General features: G+C 39.9%; 2 protein-coding genes across 3 annotated transcripts; one reads left to right on the forward strand and one right to left on the reverse strand.

Moving 5' to 3' along the window:
- Positions 1 to 954: 954 nt before the first annotated feature.
- On the forward strand, positions 955 to 22,136 carry LOC111606203 (NACHT, LRR and PYD domains-containing protein 12-like). Of its 2 annotated transcripts, none has more exons than XM_023326165.1 (12): positions 955 to 2,051; positions 3,352 to 3,453; positions 7,184 to 7,330; positions 7,793 to 7,912; positions 9,206 to 9,432; positions 10,811 to 12,587; positions 15,135 to 15,317; positions 16,780 to 16,953; positions 18,520 to 18,696; positions 19,917 to 20,090; positions 20,911 to 21,060; positions 22,004 to 22,136. In XM_023326165.1, the coding sequence occupies exons 3-12, from the start codon at positions 7,203 to 7,205 to the stop codon at positions 22,008 to 22,010; spliced, it is 3,117 nt and encodes a 1,038-aa protein (XP_023181933.1). In that variant the 5' UTR covers positions 955 to 2,051; positions 3,352 to 3,453; positions 7,184 to 7,202; the 3' UTR covers positions 22,011 to 22,136. The 2 variants fall into 2 exon arrangements, with proteins under 2 accessions (XP_023181933.1, XP_023181934.1); XM_023326166.1 differs by having other exon boundaries at positions 10,814 to 12,587.
- A 476-nt stretch (positions 22,137 to 22,612) lies between these two features.
- LOC102220717 (caveolae-associated protein 4a-like) lies at positions 22,613 to 27,305 on the reverse strand. Its single transcript, XM_005811717.2, has 2 exons — positions 26,723 to 27,305; positions 22,613 to 24,134 (listed from the first exon to the last, which is right to left on the reverse strand). The coding sequence occupies exons 1-2, from the start codon at positions 27,083 to 27,085 to the stop codon at positions 23,562 to 23,564; spliced, it is 936 nt and encodes a 311-aa protein (XP_005811774.1). The 5' UTR covers positions 27,086 to 27,305; the 3' UTR covers positions 22,613 to 23,561.

Below are 27,305 nucleotides of genomic sequence, written 5' to 3' on the forward strand. Positions count from 1 at the left end.
GGCTCTTAAATATTCATGTTAGTTTAAGTTACTAACAAAATAAAAGGTCACTGTTGTCCTGCAAATGTAGCTTCATCTAATATAATTGATTATAGCGAGAAAAATAAACTAATTTTATTGTTTAACCAGATAGTGAATCATAAAAAAATAAATAATGTAACTTGATAAAGTTGAGTTTAAATATCTTCACTCAGTCGACTACAGCGATGTGACGCGTTTAAATCTGATCAGCTGCAGCGTCCAGATGTTATTCAAAAAGTATCATTTTAAATTTCATGTTTTTTAAATGTGGTTTCACTGCTTTGTTTATTAAATATTTAACAAAGTTCATGTGATTCAGCTGTGAGAATGGAGAGAAAACGAGAGAAATAATCAGGACAGAGGAAGAAAACTGGCTGGTTTGTTATTAACATGAATTGTGAGAACAACTTAATCACAAGTGATTCATTTTTAAAAGTATATTAGTAAGAACTGTAATTCTCTTCAAGTTATTAATTATTGTTTATTATGACTTGGAGAATTCAGGCTTGATCCAGTTAGCAGTGAAATTTATTAAAACTGTTTTACAGTTTATTTCATTTGATGCCATTCTTGTCAAATGAGCGAAAGAAAAGAGAAACATGACAATTTATTGTTAATATTTTTCCATAAAGTCCAGGATGTTGATCAGATGTCATAATTTCACAACAGAAAACATTTTGGACACTTTGTTACATTTTATTATATTAAATCACTATTTTGCTTTTAATTGAGCTGATCACCTGCTGATTTACATAACATTAAATAAAACTCTTGTAAATAAAGCAAGAAAAATATTTTTACTTGTGGTTTGATACATCATTTTTTACAATAAACGTATTAATTCAACTTATTCATTGCTAAATTAGCTTTTTTTCCCCTTCTTCCGTTTAATGGCTTTAATTCCGCTCTTACTTTGAAAGGTCATGGCCCGGCTTCCTTCCGTTGTCTCGGTTGTCTCCAGCTTGACTCCTGAGCTCAGTGTGAGCAGCATCCAGCCTCGGAGCTCCGCTCAGAGAAACAGCCACACTTCCTCTCTCTTCTCTCTCAGCGGCTGTTTCTTTAAAAACGCTTCAACTCCAGCTGGAGCCGCTTTTCCTCTTTCCGTCTCTGCGGAACAAACGGACTTTTATTGGCTGAACAGTTCATCTCATGACCAGTTCATCTGCTGCAGCTGAACAATGAGCTGAATCTCATCATGGATCAGAACCGCCTCATCTAACTCAGAGGTTCTCCCAGTTCAGTTCATCACAGAATGATTCAAGCGGTTCTGAAGTCCTGGTTAGATCTGTTTCCATGGAAACCTTCAGATTGTTTTCTCTGGTTTGGTCTCTTTGTTTCCTTTAGATCCTGCAGAATCAGCAGCACCAAGCTGAGTTTTCCTCCTGTGCAGCTTGTGCTCCATCAGGCGCTTTTTGCTCCTGGTTCTGTTGCTGTTCTTTCTGGACCGGATCTAGAAGGGAACCTGGAACCAGTTGGACTTTCTGCAGATGATGTGGTTCTGTTTGTGTTCAGACTGTGACCCTCATGTGGCCTGAAGTGGTTCCAGGCCAAAGTGAAGCTGTTTGCTGAGGTTCAGCTCAGGGTTCAGAACCTTGTGGACCGCTGCCTCCAGGTCGGGATGGATCTCAGACTCCAGCTGAGACGTTCAGACATCTGGATGTTTGGTTGATAAATGACAGGCAGGATGGAGCTGCAGAAGATCAGAGGCCTTTTAAAGAAACCTCATCTGGAAAACCATCAGCATGAAATGAAACTGAGAGCTGAAGAAGCTGAAGGGTCTCGGGCTGAAACCCGTTTCTCAGCTGCTGGTCCGGTTTGAACCATGGAGACCCTCAGGTGTTCAGAGACCGGCTCCCTCACACTTTGCAGAACCAGAACTGAACAGTTTCTATGTTCTTATTGGAAAACATGGAGAAATGATAAAGCTGAAACGGGGCGGAGCTTCCAGCAGCGTTTGATGGATGATTGGATGAATTACAGCTGGTCTTTTGGGGGCGGGGCCTGTGGTTCTGACCCGTTAGCTTGTAACGGTGAGCTGGTTGTCATGGTGATCTGGTATCTGTGTTGGTTGGAGAAAACGGCTCTGCTGGAGTTTTTAAAGTTTCCAGGTTTTTCCAGGTTTTTCTGGTTGCTGAACATCAGAAGGTCATGAAGCGGTTTTATTCTTCTGCTCTAATCTGGAAACATCATTTCAGTCCAAACATGGAAACAAGAGCCGACTTTGTTCAAGGCTGACATCACATCTCAAACAGTGGTTTTAATGGCTGAGAGGAACCATGACCTCTGACCCCTCTGGGTTAAAGAGCTGGTTGAACACAGAATCTTTGTTTCACGTTTTCCTTCAGTAAATGAACTAAAACAGCGTTTAGTTCAGATAACTGCTGTCCAAACTTATGGCTTTGAGACAAAACTGTCGTTTAATAATGAATGAGAACCAAACCTGAAAAAGTTGCTTCTACCATTAATAATAACTCTGAGCTTATGCAGTCTAATGTAGACCTGAAATAATATTTGAAGCATCTAAATGCTGTATATCTATATTAAATAACTGCTAATTATTTGAACGATATTTCGGCTCTACAGAAACGTTAATGGAAATGTTGCATCTGGAAAAATGAGCATTAAATTCTCCATATAGTAAAAATGTCTCTTTCCTTCCAGCTGCAATGCATGTAAATAAACATGGTGGCTCACAGAAACTAATGGAAACTTTTCTTATCAGTTGGTTAAAGTTGCTAACTTCAGTTCAAACTGGAGACTCTGAGTTTACAGGACAAATAACAGAAACTGCATTAACTGTAAACCTTGCAGATGGATTCGGGTCGACCCGCCTCGTCGTTTGGGTCGGTGAGACACTTCACCTCCTTCCCTGCTGGTGTTGGTCAGAAGGCCGATGGCGATGTGTGAATACGCCCTTTGAGATTTCAATTTGATCAATAAAGGGAATAAAATTCATTATTAAAAAATAAACCAAAATATCATAGCAGCATTATTTTCTCTAAAATGTTTTTTTCAGTCTGGTTTATGGTTTTACATCGTAGATATAAATCAGCTAAATCTGTAATGTTGGCTGATTACTGCTGTTAATTTTAGGATAATTAACTGCTGGAAATATTACAGTATTTTTCAATGAGTTTTACAACTTCTAATATTTTCACAATAAATTTCTGTGTTTTCTACATTTAATAACTAAAAATTATGTGAAATTTATGTTTCTTGAGTTATGGTAATTCTCATGTATTTTCTACTGTATTATAATGTTTTTCATGTTACAGTCTGTAAGTGTTTTTAAAAAAAATGACTTTAAATTGTCCAGATATTTTTTTACAGTGTACACATCAGAAGGTGAGCTCCTCCTCCTCCTCACCTGTATCAAGCTGATCACCTGCAGCGCCTCCATTGTGTGACGCAGACATCTCAGCAGCAGATCCAGTGAGTACACACACTTTCTATAAAATTGGTTCTGACCCGTTTTCAAGCTTTTCTCTGTTTCCGGGTCAGAGAAGCGAGAACAGACCGAACCTTTCAGTCCCAGTTTGAACTAATCTGAGCAGCAACTTCCGCTGTTTAAATATAATCTCTCTGTTTGTGTAAAAGTGGTTTAATGTCAGATATATTATTGCGCTGCTGTCATTTAATGCTCTGAATAGAAAGTTTGTCACTTTAACTCTGGAAATAAAATTCTTTAAGTTTTGATGCCTGTTAAAGACGTCAAAACTGTTTAACAATGAGATTATAATCTCGCCTGTTGGGACTTTATGATCTGAATGTTGATGAACAGGTTTGTTCTGCCAGTAGAGGCTCATGAGAATGTAGATGAACTTGTTTGACTACAGAATCTCTTAACCCTCCTGTTATGTTTCCTTGCAGCTACGAACCATTTTTCACCACACACACACACACACACACACACACACACACACACACACACACACACACACACACACACACACACACACACACACACACACACACACACACAAACACACACACACACACACACACACACACATACACACACACAAACACAAGCCCACCCCCTCACTATTCTCTTTACTTCACTAGGAAACTGCGAGAAAGCAGAAAGTGTTCATGCAACTGTTGACAGGAATCTTTTCTGTTCCTGTGGATAAACTCCACCCACACTGAGTGACACTCAGCAGAAATGGAGGAAAACATAAATACTCTCTGCATGACTTATTTGTTTTGATTTTAATCAGCGGGTCAATTTGACCCTGAACAGTTTGTGTGTCTCAAGTTCAATTATAAAGAGCACCCTTTGAAAAAAAGTGTAATATAAAAAATTTACCAAAGATCAATTTCAAGGAAATTATTGTTTTTTTGTGTGTCTAGGTTTTTTTCAGTGGACATTAAAAATGTAAATTCCATTTTTTATGTCCAAATAAGTAAATGAGCAGGTTGTTGTTATTGATCCTTAATTTCTGAGAAATTAAAAACATCATTGGACAAATATTGAGTGAAATTGTTAGTATTGGAGTTAATAATCAAATACAAAAATGTTTTGGAGGAATTTTTTGGTTTCTGACATTATTGCATGATTAAACCCTCCACAGGTCAAACTGACCCATGAACATTATTGCTGTACCTTAGAAACGAATGTAAGAGGAGAGTTAATCTAGAAATACTGAAAGTTTTTGAACTTTATTGTTTTCTTTAAGCCAAAAAATCTACCTGAACTATTAACTGTAAATATTTATTCCACAAATCAAATGAGGATTTTAGACGCTTCTGTTAGTGATGAAAACACACAAGTCATGTGACTGTGTGACATAGAAAATGAAACTAACTTTGTTCTTCAGATCAGACTCCATTTTGAGACGGAGGACAGAAATAACTTGTGGTTTTAAGACATAAGATTTTTGTTGTGTTTCTACATAATGAAATTGGAGTGGTGCCCTCAGTGATGAATAGATGAATAAATAAAGTCTTAATCAGGCCTCAGGGTGCAGCATTAGGGTGTGGGTGTGTCTGCAGGGGGCAGAGAGGATGGAAGGTGGACAGATTGATTTCTCAGCTCTTGGGGAAAAGCTGATCTTTAGCCATAAAGTGGTTGTTCACTTTCTGTATCTGCAGCGTTTCCCAGACGGTAGCGGTACAAACAGTTTGTGTCCTGGGTGGGTGGGATCATCAGCAGCAACACAACTGGCCTTCCTTTGCAGTCTGCCAGTATTTATTAGGTCCAGGTTCGGTAACTGACTCCCCACCATCCACTGGGCCGTTTTCTCCACCCGGGCCAAGTCCTTTTTGTCCTGGATGGTGCAGTTGTCGTCCCACCCAGTCGTGCTGAGGCAGAGGATGCTCTCCATCACGGCTCTGTAGAAGTTCTTGAGCCACTGAGCAGGAAGTCCAGCCCTGTTCTACTTCCTGAGGAAGAAGAGTCTTTGTTGGGCCTTCCTCGTCAGAACAGAGGTGTTCAGTGACCGGGTCGGGTCCGAGGTGATGTGGACGCCCAGGAATCTGATGTTGTCTACCTACGCACTCCACCACCTCCACCTGAATTGTAACAGGTGGTGCTCTGTCCTCCTGGACCTGCTGTGGTCCACTCTGACCTCCTTGGTCTTGCTGGTGTTGAGCTCCAGGTTGTTCACTTGTTAATAGAGGTCAGTGTTGCAGCTCCATGTTCCTCCGTGTCTCTTATGGGTCTCTGGATCTTTTTCTAACCGATCAAATCAAGGGACGCCCACAGCGGCCCGAGTCGGCAGAACAGTGACGATCTGTGCTACCTGGTCAGATGTTCCTACCATAGAGCATCGGTGTGAGCATCGCCTCTAGGCAGGACGGATAGAAGAGCGTCTATCATGGGGTCCTTGTAGGGGTAGTGCTTTATTGAATTGATTTTAATTCATGGGCTGATCAAGAAAGTATTTAGACAGGCGGAAAATTAAATTCATTGAAATGAAAACTTTATTGTGAAACGTTGCTGCTTATAAATTGTTGTTACACAAGGCAACATTACACATTTATATTTCATGAGAGAAATATTTAACAAAGTGCCACAACTTAGTTACTGCGACTGTGAGATCTACCATGATCCCACATGATCCCACCTTTAGGCAGCACTAACACCTAAAGATGATCTGATTGTGTGCAATAATGACATCATGAATAGAAACTAAATAAAAACTGAATGAATCTTTTAAAGAGCAGAACTATTTTTATCTTAGTAGGAAAAACCAGAACAAAACATTTGTAAACTATCACAGAGTATTAGGGTCATAATAAGATAAATAGAAATTATTTTGGAAGAAATTCATAATATTATGAGAATAAAGTTGTTATATTCTGACTTTATTCTCGTATTTTCCTATTTTATTTCCTTAGTGTGTCCATAATACTCCATCATGTTAAACTGGTTTCTCTGATTATTTAAATCATAAATGTGACACATCACTCCTTCCTCAGCAGTCTGGGGTTCATCAGAAACTGATGTTTCTCTGATCTGTGGAGTCAAACCAGATTTAAACTCTCAACAGATTTTCCTCTCTTCCTCCTCTCTGACTTCTTTCTTTTCCAGTTGGACTTCTTGTTTCTCCTTGCAGCAGTGAGAAACTCTTTGTCTCTCTAAGCTGCTGGAAAACTGAACAGATCTGCTGAAAGCTGAGAGTGATCAGATCACTCCTCATGATCTCCATGGATCACCTGATCCTGAAGTCTCTCTGATTGTTGGTCCGTCTGGAAAATATTCCTTCCACATATTCCTGCCTCTCTGACTAAACCTGACTCTCAGCAGGAGGACTGGCAGCCCGTCTAAAGGAGGTCTGGACCCCAAAGGTTTCAGAACCGCTGCTTTAACTGAGCCCATCTGTTCAGGACCAACACATCACCACTTCATAGGAAATGTTCACTCCTTCATTCACTACATCTGACCTCACTCTGGATGTTTCTACAGACCTGGAACATGATTCCAGTTTAGGTTTCAGACTCAGATTTGAAATGTTCTTAATAAAGTCAGAAGTTCTCCAGAAGGTTCTTGGATCAGCCAGCAGACATCAGAAGGTCATGAAGAAGTGAAGGAGAGAACAATTCAGACCCAGATGTTACCTGCTGGATCAGGTTCCTCTGATCCTCTGAACACATGATGGGAATCAACTTTCTGCTTACTGGATCACTGGGAACTGACTGGTACTGGTTTCTCTTTCAGACTTACTGAGGTCCAGAAGATGGAAGATTTGGACCTAAAGGAGAACAGAGCAGAACCTTCAGGATCCGTCTGTCCCTCTATGAGGAGTGACCGGTCCAAGGGAAACCCTCCATTTTTCAGTACTGAACCAGAACCATCAGACAGGAAGTAAGAAACCAGTTTCCAACTGATTCATGTGACTCCACACAGATTTATTTAATATTAACTTGTTTATCTTTAGCAAATAAATAAAAAGTAACTTAATTTCTATGCAAACTTAAAGCTAAGTAGACATGAGGAATGTCAGCCAATCAGTAGAGTTTTAATGAGGCTTCAGTGAGTCAGTGATGGATGAAAATGATCCATGAAAACAAAAACAACCAAAACTTTAAAGAGCAACAATTCAGAGATTGTCTCTAAACCCACTGACAGAGGGAAACTTCTTTACTGGGAACACTGGGCCCAGTTTATATACTGGGAACACTGGGTCCATGTGATCCAGGTAGGATGACGACCCAGAACTTTAAACCTTCTGCTTCTCTGCAGCAGTTTGTGTTCAGATCTTCTTCAGTGTTTTTATCACAGTTTCTCAGTAATTGATGTGATCTGAATAACATGTTTGTGTTTCAGAGATCAGAACCTCAGACTGAGAGCAAAACCTCCAGGATCCATCTGTCCTTCTATGAGGAGTGACCGGTCCAAGGGAAACCCTCCATTTTTCAGTACTGACCCAGAACCATCAGACCCAGAGTAAGAAACCAGTTTCTAACTGATTAATGTGACTCTGCAGAGACCAACCAGGATTTAAACTTTGATTTCAGCTTAGAAACTGATTCATGGAAACCAGAACATCATTTTAAATTATTTTAGTTCTTTTTTCAGTTGTGATCTAAACTGTTCTTTGAGAGAACAGAACAAACTGTGGAGGAAAAACTAAATAGTTTCCTTTGTGTCTTTATGAATCTCTAGCAGCTTCCATGTTCCACTGAGGTTTGGGGCCTCATGTGTAAAAGAGTGAGCAGTTTTCACACTAACAGGGACAAATTTAGAAAAGTGGCGCACAAAAGTAAATTTAGATATATAAATCTGTACCTGCTCACCTTAACTTTATAAATCCCAATTTGCAGGAAATAAAGCAGCTGTTGGTTCGCCTGTCACCACCTTGTAACAAGGCAGCCTTTTGTGGCTGGATTTTACAGTGAGGATGAAAAGTTGAGGCAGAGTCAGGTGGAACAGCAATGGTTTATTCTTCTCACAGCATCAATAAAATCATTTCACAGGTGAAACTGCAGCCTTAAATAGTCCCAGCTGTGATGGACCAAACCACCTTTAATTCACATTGGATCTGAATTCACCAATCTCCACTTCTTTAAATAAAATACCTTTTACTAAATACAAACATTTCCACTTACTTTTTATAAATATTTTATGTTTTATCATTACACCATAATGAAACACCACAAAACCCATAAACAACCCCCCCCCCCCCCCCCAACTTTTCAATGGCCTTTTCTGGAACCTATAAATGGTGTCTGGATCAGGACAATAATCAGGACAATAAAACTACAAAGTGAACACAGAACCAAAGTCCAAAGAATCATCATGAAGTCAGATTTTTGCAAAAATAAGACAAATTTAAATAACTTGTTCTTAGCATTGCTAACATGTCCAAATAATGTTCTATCACAGTACAAGACTCTTTATAAAGTTCTTAGATTAATGCAAACTGGATCTGAATCCTGTTTACTGGTGTTCCACCATTAAAGAACGATCCATGTTTCTACACTGGACTCTAGATTAGAATCAGATTTTGGTCTTTGAGCCTCTGATGGAAACAGTTTTCTGCTCTGACTCAGACAGAATAAAGATTTCAGATGGACATACAACCAAAGAAAGATCAATCATATCACCAAATATAATGACATATTTCAAACCAGAGATCATCAATGTTCTGAGGTTCTGTTCTGACTCAGCTTCTGGTACCAGGACAGCTCCAGCCTGTTGTTAGTGAACTATTTCAGTGATGAAGAAATGTCTTCACAGAGGGAGGAAGAGGAGCAGCGTTGGTGAGGAGGAGCAGCCGTCCTGCTGTGCTTTGTGTCAGAAGGTTCTGATGGATCCGGTCTCTACCAGCTGTGGTCACTGGTTCTGCAGACAGTGCATCAGGTTCTACTGGGACCAGTCTGGACCCTCCTCCTGCCCCCAGTGTGGGAAAAGACCCAGAACAGGAGCTGGACTGCTGACAGCCAATCAGAGCAGCTGTGCTCCAGGTGAGACTGAACACCTCCAATCAGAGCTTCCTTCTGTCGTCTGTTGAAACAATTCAATGTCTTTAGTTGGGATTTGGACGTTTAAGGTTTTATAAATCTTTCTGTCAACCAAATCTCTGTATTTCCAACTGGTGTAAATGGTTTTTCTTTAAAGTGATTCTGTTCTCAGCTCTTTGTCCTAATTGTATTAAAACTGAACATCTTATTAAATCTGATGGTCATGTTGATGCATGAAATAGGCAGCCTAGTACTGCCTACCTTCTGTTTAATCCAAATTAAATCATCAGTTAGTGGATCTAAAAACATGATGTAATGCTGATCACATTTAGAACCGGCCCAAGGCATAAATGAACTAAGAGAACGTCAGTGCTGCCAAGTTTGATTTAATGGTTTTAGCATAGATAAAGTAAAATATTATAAATGGTTTAAACATTTACATTTAAGATTTTAAGGAGCTGGTAAGTTTATTTTGTAAAAGTTCAGAGAACAGTCTTCATAGTTAGATTGCTTTGTTGCTACAGCTACAATCTGAGGCTCTCAGTTTAATCCTTGAGTTTTAACTGCACTCAGAGGCGCCAGCGGTGTGATTGTTCTGCACTGCCTGTTCAATGCATCAACAGTAAAAACTATTAACCCATCTTTCTTTCAGGAATAATTCTGCCCTGCCAGTGAAATGCTCAATGCAGAAGAGATGCTTGCATTCCGGCTTATTCAAAAAAAGAAAAAACATTTTTTTTTTAAATTGTATTTTCTTTCTAATAAAAACAAAAAATACACAAGGCTTAACCTGGCGGGTGGGCACGTAAAGCATGGCGGCCCGCCAGGCCTATAATACACTGGGGAACACCCTCTAATAATTCTAATAATCTATTGTTTACTTCTAAAGGACTAAATCAGTTCCATATCATTTTCAAACTACTTCTCTTTGAAAACATCCAATCCAGTATTTGACAGAGAAATGACATTTTAAATGTGAACACTAGCAGATACAATGAGTGGTTTCTCTTACATATTAGAGCTTTTCCTCTAGATTTTTTTCATTAAAGCTGGAAAATTCCAGTAGAAAACATTTTCTTTTGTTCCTTTCTTCTGAAGCTTCTATTTGTGGGAGACGTTCAGATAGAAACTGTAAAATGAGGACATGGTGACATGATGCAGAAGAGTTCATGTTGCTCAAAGCATTTAATGGATCTGTTTTTGTCAGTGTTTACTCATCTGGTCTGATTTGTGAATTAAATACTTACATAGAATATTCTGGTCACAAAACAGAGGCAGAAATGTGATGTTTGATAATAGAACAATATCATTTTGTGATGATGGATCAAATTCTGTTTCAGATGGGTTTTTTTACTTCAGTTGTTTCTTTTCTTTGTTTTAGCAGATGTTGTTTTACAGCAGGTTCTAAAGGAACATAAGATCAGTCTGAGGAGGAGATGTGAATGTGTGACTGAAGGAAGTGATGTAACAGGAAGTAGAACCCTCCTCAACAGGATCTACACTGATCTCTACATCACAGAGGGACAAAGTGAAGAGGTTAATACCCAACATGAGGTGAAGCAGCTGGAGAGAGCTTCCAAGATCCAGAACCTCCATGACTCTCCAATCAGGTGCCATGACATCTTTAAATCCTTCCCTGACCAACATGGAGCCATCAGAGTGGTTCTGACTAATGGCGTCGCTGGTGTTGGAAAAACCTTCTCAGTTCAGAAGTTCACTCTGGACTGGGCAGAGGGCTTGGAGAACCAAGATGTCAGTGTGGTGGTTCTGCTTTCATTCAGAGAGCTGAACTTGATCAGAGATGAGCAGCACAGTCTTCTCACGCTGCTCCATGTTTTCCATCCAACACTCCAGAAGCTCCCAGCAGAGCAGCTGGCTGTCTGCAAACTTCTCTTCATCTTTGATGGCCTGGATGAAAGCAGACTTTCACTGGACTTCAACAACAGTCAGCTGGTTTCTGACGTCACACAGAAGTCATCAGTCAACGTTCTGCTGACAAACCTCATCAAGGGGAACCTGCTTCCGTCAGCTCTCATCTGGATAACTACCAGACCTGCAGCAGCCAATCAGATCCCTCCTTCATGTACTTCCAGGGTAACAGAAGTACGAGGCTTCACTGACGCCCAGAAGGAGGAGTACTTCAGGAAGAGGTTCAGTGATGAAGAGCTGTCCAGCAGAATCATCTCCCACATCAAAACCTCCAGGAGCCTCCACATCATGTGTGGAATCCCCGTCTTCTGCTGGATCACTGCTACAGTTCTGGAGAACATGTTGACCTCAGAGCAGAGAGGAGAGCTGCCCACGACCATGACCGACATGTACTCACATTTCCTGCTGGTCCAGACAAAGAGGAAGAAGAACAAGTACCATGGAGGACATGAGACAAGTCCACAGGAGATGATAGAGGCTGACAGAGAAGTTCTTCTGAAGCTGGGGAGGCTGGCGTTTGAACATCTGGAGAAAGGAAACATCATGTTCTACCAAGAAGACCTGGAGCAGTGTGGTCTGGATGTCACAGAGGCCTCAGTGTACTCAGGAGTTTGTACAGAGATCTTCAAAAGAGAGAGTGTGATCTTCCAGAAACCAGTCTACTGCTTTGTCCACCTGAGCATTCAGGAGTTTCTGGCTGCCGTCTACATGTTCCACTGTTTCACCACAAGGAATACAGAGGTAGTGAAGAAGTTCTTGGAAAAAAAATTCAGTGAAACATCTCTGGAGAGCATCATGAAAAAAGTCCTAGAGAAATCCTTCTTCAGTAAAAATGGCCACCTGGACCTGTTTGTTCGTTTCCTTCATGGCCTCACTCTGGAGTCCAACCAGAGACTGTTAGGAGGCCTTCTGGGTCAGACAGAGGACAGTCCAAGAACCATCCAGAGAATCATCAACAATTTGAAGCAGATGAGCGCTGATAGAATCTCTCCTGACAGAATCATCAACATCTTCCACTGCCTGGTGGAGATGAACGACCTCTCAGTTTTTCAGGAGATTGAACAATTCTTGAAATCAGGGAAGAAGCTCTCAGAGATCCAGTGTTCAGCTCTGGCCTTCATGCTGCAGATGTCAGAGGTTCTGGATGAGTTGGACCTGGAGAAGTACAACACATCAGAATCGGGACGACTGAGACTGGTTCCAGCTGTGAGGAACTACAGAAAGGCTCGGTGAGTCCAAATCAGTGATGGCATAGTTACTTTCAAAAAGTAACTTTATTCGGATTTCTGATTACTCTTTGAAAAGGTAACTTAGTTAGATTACTGGTTACCTGATTTGGAAAGTAACTAAGTTACATTAATAGTAACTCTTTTAGTTACTTTCAGCAACTCCTAACAACAACACTCCGCCACCTTTGAAAATTACATGAAGCTTTTCTAATGCTTAATTGCAAGTTATTTTATCATGGTAACATCCACAATATATCTCCACTTATAAGGTTGAACTGAAGGTGAGCTTTTTTAACTTTAGAAAAAGCAAACCCAAAGACGCTTATAATAATCGGACTTGGTGACAGAAACTCAATAGTTCCTGTTTTTCCAGCAACATAATGTGCATCTCCCTCCATTGTTTATGTTTCTGTCGCTTCTGCTAACTGTTGCATAGAAACGGCAGTCGCTCCCCAAGATGCGTAGAGGAAATACAATTAAATTAGAAAAGAAAATAGCAACGCACAGTGATTTGGATAAGTAACTTTAATGTGATTACTGGATTTGAAAAAGCAACGCATAACTGAAAAAACTGGTCTGACGTCAGTAACACTTTACTGACGTCGGACTCTGACTCTGTAACTCTGTTACAATGAATGCTGTGTGAATGCAGCATTCATTGTTTGCATTGTTGCACTGTTTCTTCTTTGTAGCTCAAATTGCTTCTGGTTGTCTTTGGCCTTTACTTCCTTCATTCTTTGGACTATTTCAATCATCTAAACATTCAGCTACTCCAGGACAGCATTGTTGCAGCTTTTAATATTTAGAGGTTTTTGAAAATATTCCACTTTTTATCAGTCTTCATGTGTAGAATTTCATAAAACAGTTTTTGTGTGAAAGATCCAATCAATCAGACACATTTTTTATTTCACTCATTGACTCACAATCGAATGAGGTAATTAGTCCAATTTTGTCTATTGAACGTTCAGAAAATCCAGCTGCTGTAATTAGCCATAGCAAATTGGCTGTGCTAAAATAACCTGAACAGGTGATCAACTCAAAACCCCTCCTACCTTTTCACTCTCCGTCTCTCTTTGTCATTTAAGCACACCCGTTGCCGTGGCAACCGCCTGAGCTGCGCAAGCTGAGCAGAGATTACATTAAAAACAAAACATTCAGTCCGTTACAATATTAGGTTTTCAGTCTTGATGTTTATTTTGTGATTATTAATAAGCCTCCCATGAACACAGCGGTGGTTGATGAGCTGATTTAAACTCCTGCTCTGCTAGTCAGTCGGTCTTTGAGTCGCCTTTTTTTGTTAGTGGAACCAAAACGCGCTGAATTGTGCAACACCTTGTTGAAACAATAACTCCAGATTATTATTTTCCTGACTCATTAATTTGAACACACTTAGTTGATTTACTTTATTTTTTAAATTCTATAATAAAACTACAAATGTTTTGGATCTTAGTGAATATTTTGATAAGTGCATCAGAAGAGGACTTGCTGGTTTCAGCCTCCTGGTTTTCAGTTTGTCATCTACTGCCAAGATCAACTCAAAACCTTCCCACAATCAATCACAATCAACATATTGAGCTCCCCTGCTTTAGACATTCCAGCCTCTTCTAGTTACTGGGAGAACTTTCACTGGTTCACCATTAAAGATGCTGCTTCCTGTGGGGAGCCACAGTGGATCATCTGATGGGGAGAGAGGAGGACAGCTCTGCTGGAAGCATCAGGCTGCTTTTAGCAGAGCTGTTGGATTCATTCATGACCATCTGGTTCTTTCCATCATGATCTATATTTCATATCTATAGTAAGGTGGTGGGGGGCAGTCTGTGAAGGAAACTGAACTTTCCTTCACAGACTGATAGAAGATCTTCAACATCTGGCTGCAGCTGAAGCTCCTGGTTTCCTCAGGAAGGAGAGCTTGGTGACTGTTTAGTGTCAGGAGTTCATCTGGATGTTGGATCCTGAAGATATTTACTGAGTTCTGCTGTTTTACTGCAGATGGTTTTAATATTTAATAAAATCATTGATTGCTCAGATGAATTGTCCTCCTGTCCAGAGTTTCTCCTGCCTCTCAGTCATTGGCTGCTGGAGACAGAGAGGAGCCATGATCCTAGAAGCTTAAGTTTGTCTAGAAAATGGATGAATAGAAACTATTTTCTGATCACCATCCGCTCCACCATGTTGGGTCTGTTAGGATATCAGCTCCACTGATTTCATCTGTTCCTTCATCTTCCAATGAGAATCATGTTTTAAAGTCATGTGATGAAGAGCTTCTGATCCAGATTGTTGCTGCAGCAGTCAGAGCTCAGCATGAAGAAACAGGGAGGTTTGATAACAGGCAGCCAAGATGGCCGCCGCTAAAACCTTCAGTTGTTCTGAGAACATGAAACTGGACCGGAACCAGAACCAGAACCATGATGTTAATTATGAAATTATCAAACTCAGTAAATTGATGTGAAGACCAGATGTTCATCAGATGATATCAATGATATCATATGTGTTTATATAGATGATCTGATTTAATTAGAACTGAATTTATTTCTTCTCTAATCACAGACTTGGTGGCTGTGAACTCAAACAGGCTGAATTTGAAGTTGTTGCTTCAGCTCTGAAGTCCAACCAACATCTGACTGAACTGGAAATAAGTCAGATCCACATAGATGGAACCAGTACAGACTCTGGGCTGAATCATGTGTGTGAGATCCTGGAGAGTTCAGTCAGTAAAGTAAAGAGTCTGAGGTTTGTTTTCTCTATTTACCCTATAAAATCTTTCATTGATACTTTGATATTTATTTATCTTCACATTTATTCTGTTTTCATTAAAAACAATCTGATCTCAAATGTCAGAATATAATTTCTAAAATCTTTTGCTTTATAAATGAATTATTTTCACTTTGTTCTGAGAAAGATTCAGATGATCAGATTAATTTCTTTCTCATTTCTTCTTCACATTAATAATGAAATGTTCCTCCAGAGTAAAACCAGAACCAGACAAGTTATATTTTTAATAAAACATCTTATTTAAGAAAGAGCTGAAATAGCAACAGCAAAGAGAAACTATTATATGAATAAAAACTGACAGCAGCAGGCGGTTCCTCCAGCTCAGCTTTGTCCTGGATCTGTGGTTCTGTTGGACCGGGTCAGAGAAGAACCGTCTCTTCAATCTGACAGCTGTCAGTCGGTTGGAGCCTCGCCTTTCTGAGCTCAGAGACGCTTCATCAGAAGCTCACTGATCAGAAACTTTAGAGCTGATTCAGAGTTCCTCCATCGTGTTTCTGGTGATCAGAATTGATCATTACTGATCAGAATTGATCAGATATGATCAGTGGTAAAGGAGGCATGTGTCCTCATTGCAGCAAACATCTTGTCCTTGTCTCCAGCTGTCCTCTGTCTCTGCTGTCCCTCCTCTGTTGGGATGTCAGGTGGTAGATGGACCACGATGTCTGCTTTTTGGTGATTGGTTGAGCTGCTGTCATGGCAACATGCAGGTAGACTGAAGGCAGCATAGCACCTTCTAGACCAGGACTCTTCAAATCCAGGCCTCCTGGTTTGGTGTCCTGCAACTTTTAGATGTTTCTGCTTCAGCACCTGAATGAAATGATGAATTCTCCCTCAGGATGCAGTCAGGTTCTCCAGAGTCCTGCTGATGACCTCATGACCTCATGATGGGACTCAGGTGTTGAAGGTTGCAGGACGCCAGCCATCGAGGCCTAGAGTTGAATATCCCTGGTCTAGACCAAACCAGAATAAATTCTCCAAGTATTTACTGTCCCCAGAGTTCAGTAAATAGTTTTACTTTAAAACAAATTACTGAGAACCTGATCACCAGCAGAGCAGCACCACCTGGTGGCTCAACAGAGTCATAGGTTTCTTCCAGATACCTGACATAAACCAACCTTCACTTTATTTCTAATATGAAACCATTATAAAATTTGAAGTCCATTTTAATTTCTGACCAGAACCACTGAAGGCCCGACTGAAATATTCTAACAACACGTCATAATAACATGTTCTGGTTCTGCTGGTTTGGACTCTAGAAACCAGTTTTACTGGATCAAATTTTAACATCAGTTGATCATGTTTCTGGGACTTTTACATTCAGTGAAATTAATTTTCTACATTTTTATTATTAATTTTTTCATATTTCAGTTTTAACCTGCATCCTGTTGGCTTCAGCTCACATCTTTTATTCTTTATTCAGATTGGAGTACTGCAGTTTGTCAGAGGTCAGCTGTTCTTCTCTGGTCTCAGCTCTGAAGTCCAACCCCTCCCATCTGACTGAACTGGACCTGAGAGGAAACAACCTGAAAGATTCTGGAGTGAAGGAGATCTGTGGTTTTCTACAGAATCCTGAATGCAGAATACAACAATTAATGTAAGAAATCATGTTTTATTCTGGATCTGATGTTTCTTATGTGAAAGTTGTGTTGCCATTAACCTGCAGACAGACGGCTGATATTCTACTGATCCACTCTGAGGATCTTCATGGTAAAGTCTGCTTTCTTCTTCTATGGTTTGGTCCAGTTAAAGTTTCTTTGTTTTATAAAACACATGCAGTTCCTCCTCCCACCATCACATTCAACCAATCACAGCGTTCATTTCACAGACACCAACCACACCTGCAGAGAGAAGGTCAAAGGTCAGATTGGAGACAAAAGGCTGATAAAACTCTGATATTAGGATCATTAAATGTCTTAAAATCTACAAACAATCAGATATAAAATCTGAGAACATGTCTTTATGTCCAAGACAGACTGAGGCTTTATTCACTAATTAAAGATATTCATCCACATCTCTGACCTTCTGATCATAAATGATCAATAAACCATCATTGATAAAACCACAAACTTTATTAATCTGTAAAGATGAACAGATGTAGAAACATCAGGAATCAGTTTGACATTTAAAATGAATCTGAACTGAAATATTTGAGCTTAGTCCAACAGAAACAGTTACATTTTAATACAGCAGCATCAATTTAAGTAAATTTCTGAAAAGATGAAAATATTTTCCAAGCTGTGAATAAATATGAGGTAAACAAAGTATTCCCTCCCCTTTCCTTGGTTATTTCTAATTTCCAGTGTCTGGGGTGAAGCAGCAGGAATCCTGTGAGTTTGTGACAGATGTAGCAGTAAGTTGTGACGTTGACAGAAGGAGCTGGATGGACGCACGGTGGGACAGCTGATAGCAGAGCAGCTTTATTTCTAGACAACTTTAAACAGCCACAGGACCAAAGAAGACATGAAGCAGCAGTCACATGATTAAATAATCAACCAATATAACTATAAATAGGAGATAATCATCAATACAACAGCCTTGGATTAAAATAATAAGATAATCATACAGTCAGTCAGAATGAAGTTAATGGAAATAGAGCAAAATAACAATAAATTGATAGAATTCAAACATAGACAAAAATCAACATTTGGTTTTAAGCAGGAATTTATAATCAAACTTGGCTATTGATCCTTCAGATAAATCAGTCAGTTCTGTTTTCACTCATGTGTTCATGTGTTTATGAATGAGTGAAGTATAATTTTTGCAGCTGTTGATCCTTCAGATAAATCACTCAGTTCCACTCAATAGAAGGTCAAAGGTCACTGTGGAAATGAGCTGCTTCCCTTAAATCACTGCAGCATTCATTAACAGCTCTAATGTCACACTTTGGTTCTTAAAGTCCATTTTAATTTCCGACCAGAACCACTGAAGGCCCGACTGAAATATTCTAACAACACGTCATAATAACATGTTCTGGTTCTGCTGGTTTGGACTCTACAAACCAGTTTTACTGGATCAAATATTAAACATCAGTTCATCATGTTTCTGGGACTTTTACATTCAGTGAAATTAATTCTCTACATTTTTATTAATAATTTATTCATATTTCAGTTTTAACCTGCATCCTGTTGGCTTCAGCTCACATCTTTTTTTCTTTATTCAGATTGATGAACAGCTGGTTGTCAGAGATCAGCTGTTCTTCTCTGGTCTCAGCTTTTAAGTCCAATCCCTCCCATCTGACTGAACTGGACCTGAGCTACAACAAGAACCTGAAAGATTCTGGAGTGAAGGAGCTCTGTGGTTTTCTACAGAATCCTGAATGCAGAATACAACGATTATCGTAAGAAACCATGTTTTAGTCTGGATCTAATGTTTCTGATGTGAAACTTGTGTTGCCACTAAACTGCAGACAGATGGTTGATTATCTACTGATCCACTCTGAGGATCTTCATGGTAAAGTCTGCTTTCTTCTTCTATGGTTTGGTCCAGTTAAAGTTTCTTTGTTTTATAAAACACATGCAGTTCCTCCTCCCACCATCACCTTCAACCAATCACAGCATTCATTTCACAGACACCAACCACACCTGCAGAGAGAAGGTCAAAGGTCAGATTGGAGACAAAAGGCTGATAAAACTCTGATATTAGGATCATTAAATATCTTAAAATCTACAAACAATCAGATATAAAATCTGAGAACATGTCTTTATGTCCAAGACAGACTGAGGCTTTATTCACTAATTAAAGATATTCATCCACATCTCTGACCTTCTGATCATAAAGGATCAATAAACCATCATTGATAAAACCACAAACTTTATTAATCTGTAAAGATGAACAGATGTAGAAACATCAGGAATCAGTTTGACATTTAAAATGAATCTGGACTGAAATATTAGAGCTTAGTCCAACAGAAATGGTTTTATTTTAACACAGCAGCATCAATTTAAGTAAATTATCTGATATTAATATGGAAATATTTTCCTTGCTGTGAATAAATAAATAAAAATAAATTGATATAATTCAAACATAGCCAAAAGTCAACATTTGGCTTTTAGCAGGAATTTATAATCAAACTGAGCTATTGATCCTCCAGATAAATCAGTCAGTTCTGTTTCCACTCATGTGTTCATGTGTTTATGAATGAGTGAAGTGTAATTATTGCAGCTGTTGATCCTCCAGATAAATCCTTCAGTTCCACTCAATAGAAGGTTAAAGGTCACTGTGGAAATGAACTGCTTCCCTTAAATTACTGCAGCATTCATTAACAGCTCTAATGTCACACTTTGGTTCTTAAAGTCCATTTTAATTCCCGACCAGAACCACTGAAGGCCCGACTGAAATATTCTAACAACACGTCATAATAACATGTTCTGGTTCTACTGGTTTGGACTCTACAAACCAGTTTTACTGGATCAAATATTAAACATCAGTTCATCATGTTTCTGGGACTTTTACATTCAGTGAAATTAATTTTCTACATTTTTATTAATAATTTATTCATATTTCAGTTTTAACCTGCATCTTGTTTGCTTCAGCTCACATCTTTTTTTCTTTATTCAGATTGAGGTACTGCAGTTTGTCAGAGATCAGCTGTTCTTCTCTGGTCTCAGCTCTGAAGTCCAACCCCTCCCATCTGACTCAACTGGACCTGAGAGGAAACAACCTGAAAGATTCTGGAGTGAAGGAGCTCTGTGGTTTTCTACAGAATCCAGAATGCAGAATACAACAATTAATGTAAGAAACCATGTTTTATTCTGTATCTGATGTTTCTGATGTGAAAGTTGTGTTGCCACTAAACTGCAGACAGATGGTTGATTATCTACTGATCCACTCTGAGGGTCTTCATGGTAAAGTCTGCTTTCTTCTTCTATGGTTTGGTCCAGTTAAAGTTTCTTTTTTTTATAAAAGCACCAGCAGTTCCTCCTCCCACCATCACATTCAACCAATCACAGCGTTCCTTTCACAGACACCAACCACACCTGCAGAGAGAAGGTTAAAGGTCAGATTGGAGACTTAAGACTGATAAAACTCTGATATTAGGATCATTAAATGTCTTAATATCTACAAAACAATCAGATATAAAATCTGATAAAATGTCATTATGTCCAAGACAGACTGAGGCTTAATTCACTAAATAATTATGTTCATCCACATCTCTGACCTTCTGATCATAAATGATCAATAAACCATCATTGATAAAACCACAAACTTTATTAATCTGTAAAGATGAACAGATGTAGAAACATCAGGAATCAGTTTGACATTTAAAATGAATCTGAACTGAAATATTAAAGCTTTAATTCCCGACCAGAACCACTGAAGGCCCGACTGAAATATTCTAACAACACGTCATAATAACATGTTCTGGTTCTGCTGGTTTGGACTCTATAAACCAGTTTTACTGGATCAATTATTAAACATCAGTTCATCATGTTTCTGGGACTTTTACATTCAGTGAAATTAATTTTCTACATTTTTATTATTAATTTGTTCATATTTCAGTTTTAACCTGCATTCTGTTGGCTTCAGCTCACATCTTTTATTCTTTATTCAGATTGGAGGACGGCAGGTTGTCAGAGATCAGCTGTTCTTCTCTGGTCTCAGCTCTGATGTCCAACCTCCATCTGACTGAACTGGACCTGAGAGGAAACAACCTGAAAGATTCTGATGTTCAGCAGCTGAAGCTTTTTGTAAAGGATGTTCAGTAAGTAAATGTTTGCAGTGATTCCAGCTGCTGTCAGCATATTGAACTAAAAAAGTTCCCATCAAAGCAAAGATCCAGTGTTCCCAGTAAAGCTGCAGCTTCTCAGTGGGAGGAGAATCGTTCAGGCTTCCTGATTGGACACAGAAACAGCAATCAGCCAATCAGAGGAGCAGCAGCTTGCTGTGTTCCTGTGTTTGTGTTGGTGTGAAGATGAGTGTTGTTGCTGTGTTCATGTCTCCAGGAAGTCCAGCTGGACTCCAGCGTCCAGCCGTCCAACATGTCTAGAGACAGTGGTCCTCATCCATCAAACTGTGGCAGCAGCAGATCTGATCTCAGATCTGCTTGTTCTCTCAGTTCAACAGGAAACAAGTGATCAGGTTGATGTTGGTCACAGCTCTGAGATCAGTCTGACTGCAGCCTGGAAACCACTGGCTCTGATTTCACAAACCATCATTCATTTAGTCAGCAGCTGCTCTTTCTGCTCAAGTCCACTCCTCACATCTGGACATGTGTCCTCCTGTCCTCAGTCTCATCCAGATGTGTTCAGGGACAGCCTCCATGTTGGTCAGTCAGCTGATGTTCCAGCAGCAGATGAGATGTTGATCAGCAGCAGTTTGTGTCTAAATGCAGCAGCAGCAAATCCATCCTCCAGTGTTGCAGCAGCAGTGAAGCCTTCAGGAATCTCAGCAGTTTGTTTCCACTGTGGACTTGAGTGGAACCTGCAGAGGAAGCAGACTGGATGCTGAAAGTGTGTGTAGGTGTGTGAGCTTGGAGCTCAGTGTGTTCACTGCAACACGTTAAGATGAGAGCTGAAAGGAAGCTGCTCTGAACAGGACTGAAGGCCCTGCTGCTCTTTCTACTGGATGTGCTGCGTCACTGACTGCTGCTGGAGAGAAGCTGGAAACTCACTGATCTGATCTCTGCATCTTTCTTCTCTCTGCAGGTTTTGATGATTAACTTTAGAAAGAAGAGAATCGTCTCTGTGTCCTGGTGATCTTCATATATTACTTCTTTTTCCTTTGATTTGTTTTCAACCTGTAACCAAGAAATATGAAATAAAGTTCAATTCAACAGTTTCTAGGCTACATTTTCTTTCATCCTGATCCGGTTTCTGGATGTATTCATATTTTAGATGTTTTCTGCTGCTGCTGCAAAAAGCTCATGATGGTTTCTTCAGTTAGAGGAAGAAGCTTTTTTGATTTTAATTCAATATTTTTATTTCATACTCTCTTAAGCTAAAATATAAAACATCCCTGGAGTCAAAGAGCCTCACAAACAGTATTTTAACCCTTTCCACCAGCTGATATGAATGATTCTCAAATCATCTTGAATCTCATTAGACTGGTGCATGAAGCATTACTCTGTCAGATTTCATAGTCAGCTTCATGATGTCAGACAAGTTCAGTTGAAGTGATTTCTTTATTCTAAAGATCTAGCAATAATACAGGCCTGCATGTCACTGGTGAAATTGATCAAAAATCATGATAACTACAGTTAACTCTTAATTTACCAATGGTGCAAATACATTATATTCACAGTAAAACTCAAAGAATAAAACAAAAACACTCAGCAAACCACAGAGCTTTATTTGCCTTTGCTGTCACTTCCCTCACTGTTCAGTTGCTTTCCTACAAAACTGGACAAGTTAGATTTTATTCTTATGATTGTCATCTTCAAGTGGAATATTTTCATCTGTTATACTACAATATATAAATAGTATAACACAACTGCTTTTATTTTTAAAAACTGCCCTTAAGAAAATTATGATTATTCTAACATGAAAGATACATTTCTACATTCAGTAAAAATGAATTGTTTGCACTTTGTGATACAGATTGAATAAAAATGATCTTGCACTTATTTATAGAAGCATAACAAACTTGAAAAAGACCACAATTGGAGGGATCAGTCCAAATTTGATGGTATAAACTGTAACCTGGGTGCTGTTGCTTTATGTACGAGCTTTTTAAGTTCTTGTTTTTACTTTCTTTACAAATCTGAAAATCTACAAAGGTTTCTGCAAGAGCAAACCATCAAATCCCTTTACTTCCAAACAAAGAAATTCACTTTATTTTACTTCACTTTCCCTCATTTTTCAAGATATTTAAGAACAAAACATTCCACAAACTCATTCCGTCCGACATTTCAACTTCTTCAACATGCAAATAAGTGAGCAGCAGTGTGGCAGGAGAAGCTTGTGATAAAGTCCTAAAACATTTAAATCATACACAATTTGTTTAATAACGCAAAACAAAAATGACCAAATCCTGTGGATGTGATTGTGAATGTTCTGAAAACACACAGCATCAAACATCCCAGTGATTTCAGGAATCTGCTATTGTCTCAATGGTCAGTCAAGGTGATTTGATATGCTTGTTTCTCTCCACTGTTTCTACAATCATAGACCTTCCTCCATCCAGCATTGTTAAGATCAGACTCCACATCCATGCTTTCGCTCTGTGGTCTCTCAGGTCCAAAGAAAACTGACCACCTGTCCTGATTTATGACAGCTGCTTCATGTCGTACATCGGTACCTCAGACTCGGCCGCCTTGGCCTCGTCCTCAGCCGCCCGTGCTGCTCCAGGGCTGCTCTTACGGCCTTTAGGAGGAGGAACTGGAACGCCTGCCTCTGCAGCTCCCTCTGCTCCTTCCTGACCTTCTGCCACAGTTCTCTCTTTCTTCAGGTTCAGCTTCGCTGGGACGGTCTTGGTGAAGGTCTCCTTCAGCTTCTCACCTGACTGCTTCAGCTTCTCACCAGATTGGCGGATCTTCTCGCGCCTTTCGGCCGTTACGATTCGCTCGCCGAGTTTGTTGACTTTGGTGCCCAGGTTCTCTCGGGTCTTGCTCATGTTCTCCTTGGAGAAGGTGGCTTTGAAGCTCTCGATGCGTGTCAAGCCTGTCTTCTTCATCCGGCCAGCTGACGAGGAGTCTGCTTCCTCCACAACCATGTACTCTTCATCCGACTCTGGAGGGAACTCAAACTTGTCTGGTTCCACCTCAGGTCTGGCTGCAGCACCACCGCTGGACTCTGCCGGCTCGTTACCTGGTGTGATAGCTTTAACTTCCTGGTCACCCTGAGAAACAGTAACAGATAAAATATCAGCATCTAGATGTTGCAGGACAAACCTATGCACTAACCTTTTTTTCTCAGACATGGTTTAATAATGATGTCAGGTTTAAATCTGTCGCTGGTTACAATGTGTCATCCAGACTTGAGGGGTCAGTGTGCAGGTCTTGATCCTTCCTCCATAAATAAACTGCAGCACCTGTTCCTGGAGCTCAGCGCCGAGCTGCAGGAAGCTAAACATATCAGTGAGCCGCAGCTTCCAGCTCCAAGCTGCATCACAGCGTGCAACTGTCGCTAACTCAGGTCAGGTTTCAGAAAAATGTTGAAGAATGAGCAGCAAACTGACTCAGACTCATGATTCTACAGACCTCACTCGTTCATACTGGGAGACCATCAGAGGAAAGTCAATCTAACTCTGTTGGCAAGTAAACAGACTCAATGTTTGGATCAACCATAGTAGTTAATATCACAATGACATTTCTGATCCTAAACAATCCAACAAAAATCCCTGTTTATAAAATAAATATGTAACTAAACGGTTGATGCAGCCAAATGTGAGATGGACAGACGTACAAAATGAACGTTCAAGGCCATAAATCTTCTGATTAGCCTGGACAACCAGCTGTCCCAAAGATGGCCTGTCAGAAAACCCAAGAAAAACCCAAGGAGATAACGGAACATCTGTTCTGTGATTCCAGCAATATGAAGTTTCTTTGTAAGTCTTATTGGAATAATTACAAAATCTGAAATGTCACAAACCAGTAAACTGGAATCATGTTAATGGAGAATCAGCATATTTGATTTCATGCATCACTGGTGCCACATGACACCTGATAGGCTGATATTTCCCAGCCTTAGTCAGGATGCATGCCACAGTAGATGAACACGTAGCATAAGCTGCTAACAAGCTGACAGCTAGCAAAGTTAGGACATCTGCACCTGGAGGACTGGATTACTTTTAGCTTATTGTCCAAAGAAAAGCAACAATAATTTGCATCATAAAGGAAGCTAAAGTATTAACTAAGGTTTAGTCAAGAACAAATGAAACTTGCATGTGTGGAAGCAAAGTGTTCAACGACTGAGATAAAACTTAAAGAGGGAAATGGTCATTTAACTCAGAGAATCAAGCCTGCCTTGCTAAATCTATATCAACAAATTTGAATACAAGCAAATGCATAACATTTTTTTACTAATCAGTTCAACTTAAACCTGCCATCAGAGCAGGTAGTAGCTCAAAAAAATGGATTGGCCAAAGTTTAGCAGGGGATGAGCAGAGCGCTATATTAGGAGATGGTGGAGGCTCCGACTCAGAATAACTCGGACCGTCAGCGCTCAGCTGGCACAGTCATTTATATTACAGCAGCTCAACACATGCTGCTCTGTTTGAACAGAAACTTTGGGACATTTATATTTGGCTACCAACTCCTACCTTCAGATTTGAGACATGATGTAGGGATGCAGCCAAATCGTTGAATATCAAATGGTTTTTCTGTAGGACTTAATTTATATGCATGACTGAGTTTGAGCTCTTTTCCATGGGAAAGGTTTGATAAACAGAAAAATAAAGTAATTATAGAAAAGGTTTTGAAACTATTGCTGAATATTGTGCAGGTAATAGTGTGAAGGTAACCAAAACTAAAAGTCAATACTACATCCAAACTTCACACTGCTGTTATTTTTCTGTTTCATTTAGAAAGCTGCAGCATGCTATTAATGATCGGTTTCAAAATGCAGTTGATTGATTTAAAGAAGCCAAAATGGTTTATTTCTCTAATAAACTCATTAATAGAAGCTCAGCAGGTTCACGTCTCTGCAGAACTAAAATAACCGAGTCACTGTCATGTTGGCAGCTGCTGACTGCGAAGGCCTAAGAAGTAAAATGAGGCCTGATGACACTTGCCCTTCAACATTCATATTAAATAAACTCAGATTTGGATTAGAAGAGACATAAAAGCAAAGATAAATTTCCCAAAACTATTTCTAAAACTCTGGAGAGAATCTGTACAGATTTAATAAAATTCTGATGAAACAAACTTTGGTATTAATAAAATTACTATTATTAGTTCTCTTCAGCTTTCACTGAGTGGGAAATTCTTCTGTATTTATATCACTAATATGAATTATTCTTTTCTTCTTAACATGATTAATGTAATCTTTTTCATTAAAAACTTTACATATTTACGTTTTAACAGGTTTGACCTTCTGCTGCAGTGTTTCTAAAAGCAGTTTTAATGGTATGTGAAACTTTTCTTGGCCCATGAACCATTTATCTCCAGCTTCACCATTAGAACAGTAACTGGGCTATTTGATCCGATCAGTCGATGCTCCAAACGTCTCCTAGGAAAAGTTGTAAGGCAGTCGTCTAGTTTGGTAAGTTGGAACTGTTGAAGCTGTCGCTGGTTTTCTTCATCATGTTTTGGTGCAAATTTAGCCGCGTCTCTGCTGCTCTGTTGATTGTTTTCCATGCAGCTGACATTAAGCACATTACCCAATGCAATCATTACTATGCTAAACAGAATTTTAGAAGTTTTTCCAGAGCCAATGAAGCATCAGGATCTCTCCAAACATTTTAAATGTTAGTCCTGTGAGCCTCACCTGGTAAATGACCACCCTGAACTTGTTCTTGGCGAGAAGGTCTCCCTGCGTGGCCTCCACCTTCTTCACCCTGAGGTTCTGGTTCTCCACCCGCACCCTGACATCCTTGATGTGGCAGCTGACCTTGCGGGTCTTCTCCAGCAGTCGGCTGACCGTGGAGCTGGTGTTTGCGTGATCGTTGGTGAGTTTGACGACGTCGGCCTGGATGGTTTTCACTGTGTTCTCCAGCTCCAGCTGACGCTCCTCCATGCGCTGCTGTGTGGCCTGGACGTTGTCCATGAGGCCCGCCACACGCTCCAACAGCGCCATGATGCTGCCGGCGTCATCTCCGCCTCCAGGTGGCAAGACCGGTTTGTCCGTCATTCTTGCTGGTTAAGAGCTTGGTCAGCTGGTTGCTTGAATTCAATGATCCAAATGAAAATGAAGAAGAGATGAAGGGAGATAAAAGCCCTGCAGAATCTGTGAAAGTTAGTGGTGATAAAGAACCGAGAACCACAGCATGAGGGTTGAGGTAGTGGGATCCAAAGAGACAGCGAGAAGGCAGAAGGACCAGCTCACCCCTCTACAACTGGAGGTTGACCCT

The sequence above is a fragment of the Xiphophorus maculatus genome, chromosome 21 (assembly GCF_002775205.1).
Source record: "Xiphophorus maculatus strain JP 163 A chromosome 21, X_maculatus-5.0-male, whole genome shotgun sequence".
NCBI classification, from domain to species: Eukaryota; Metazoa; Chordata; class Actinopteri; order Cyprinodontiformes; family Poeciliidae; genus Xiphophorus; species Xiphophorus maculatus.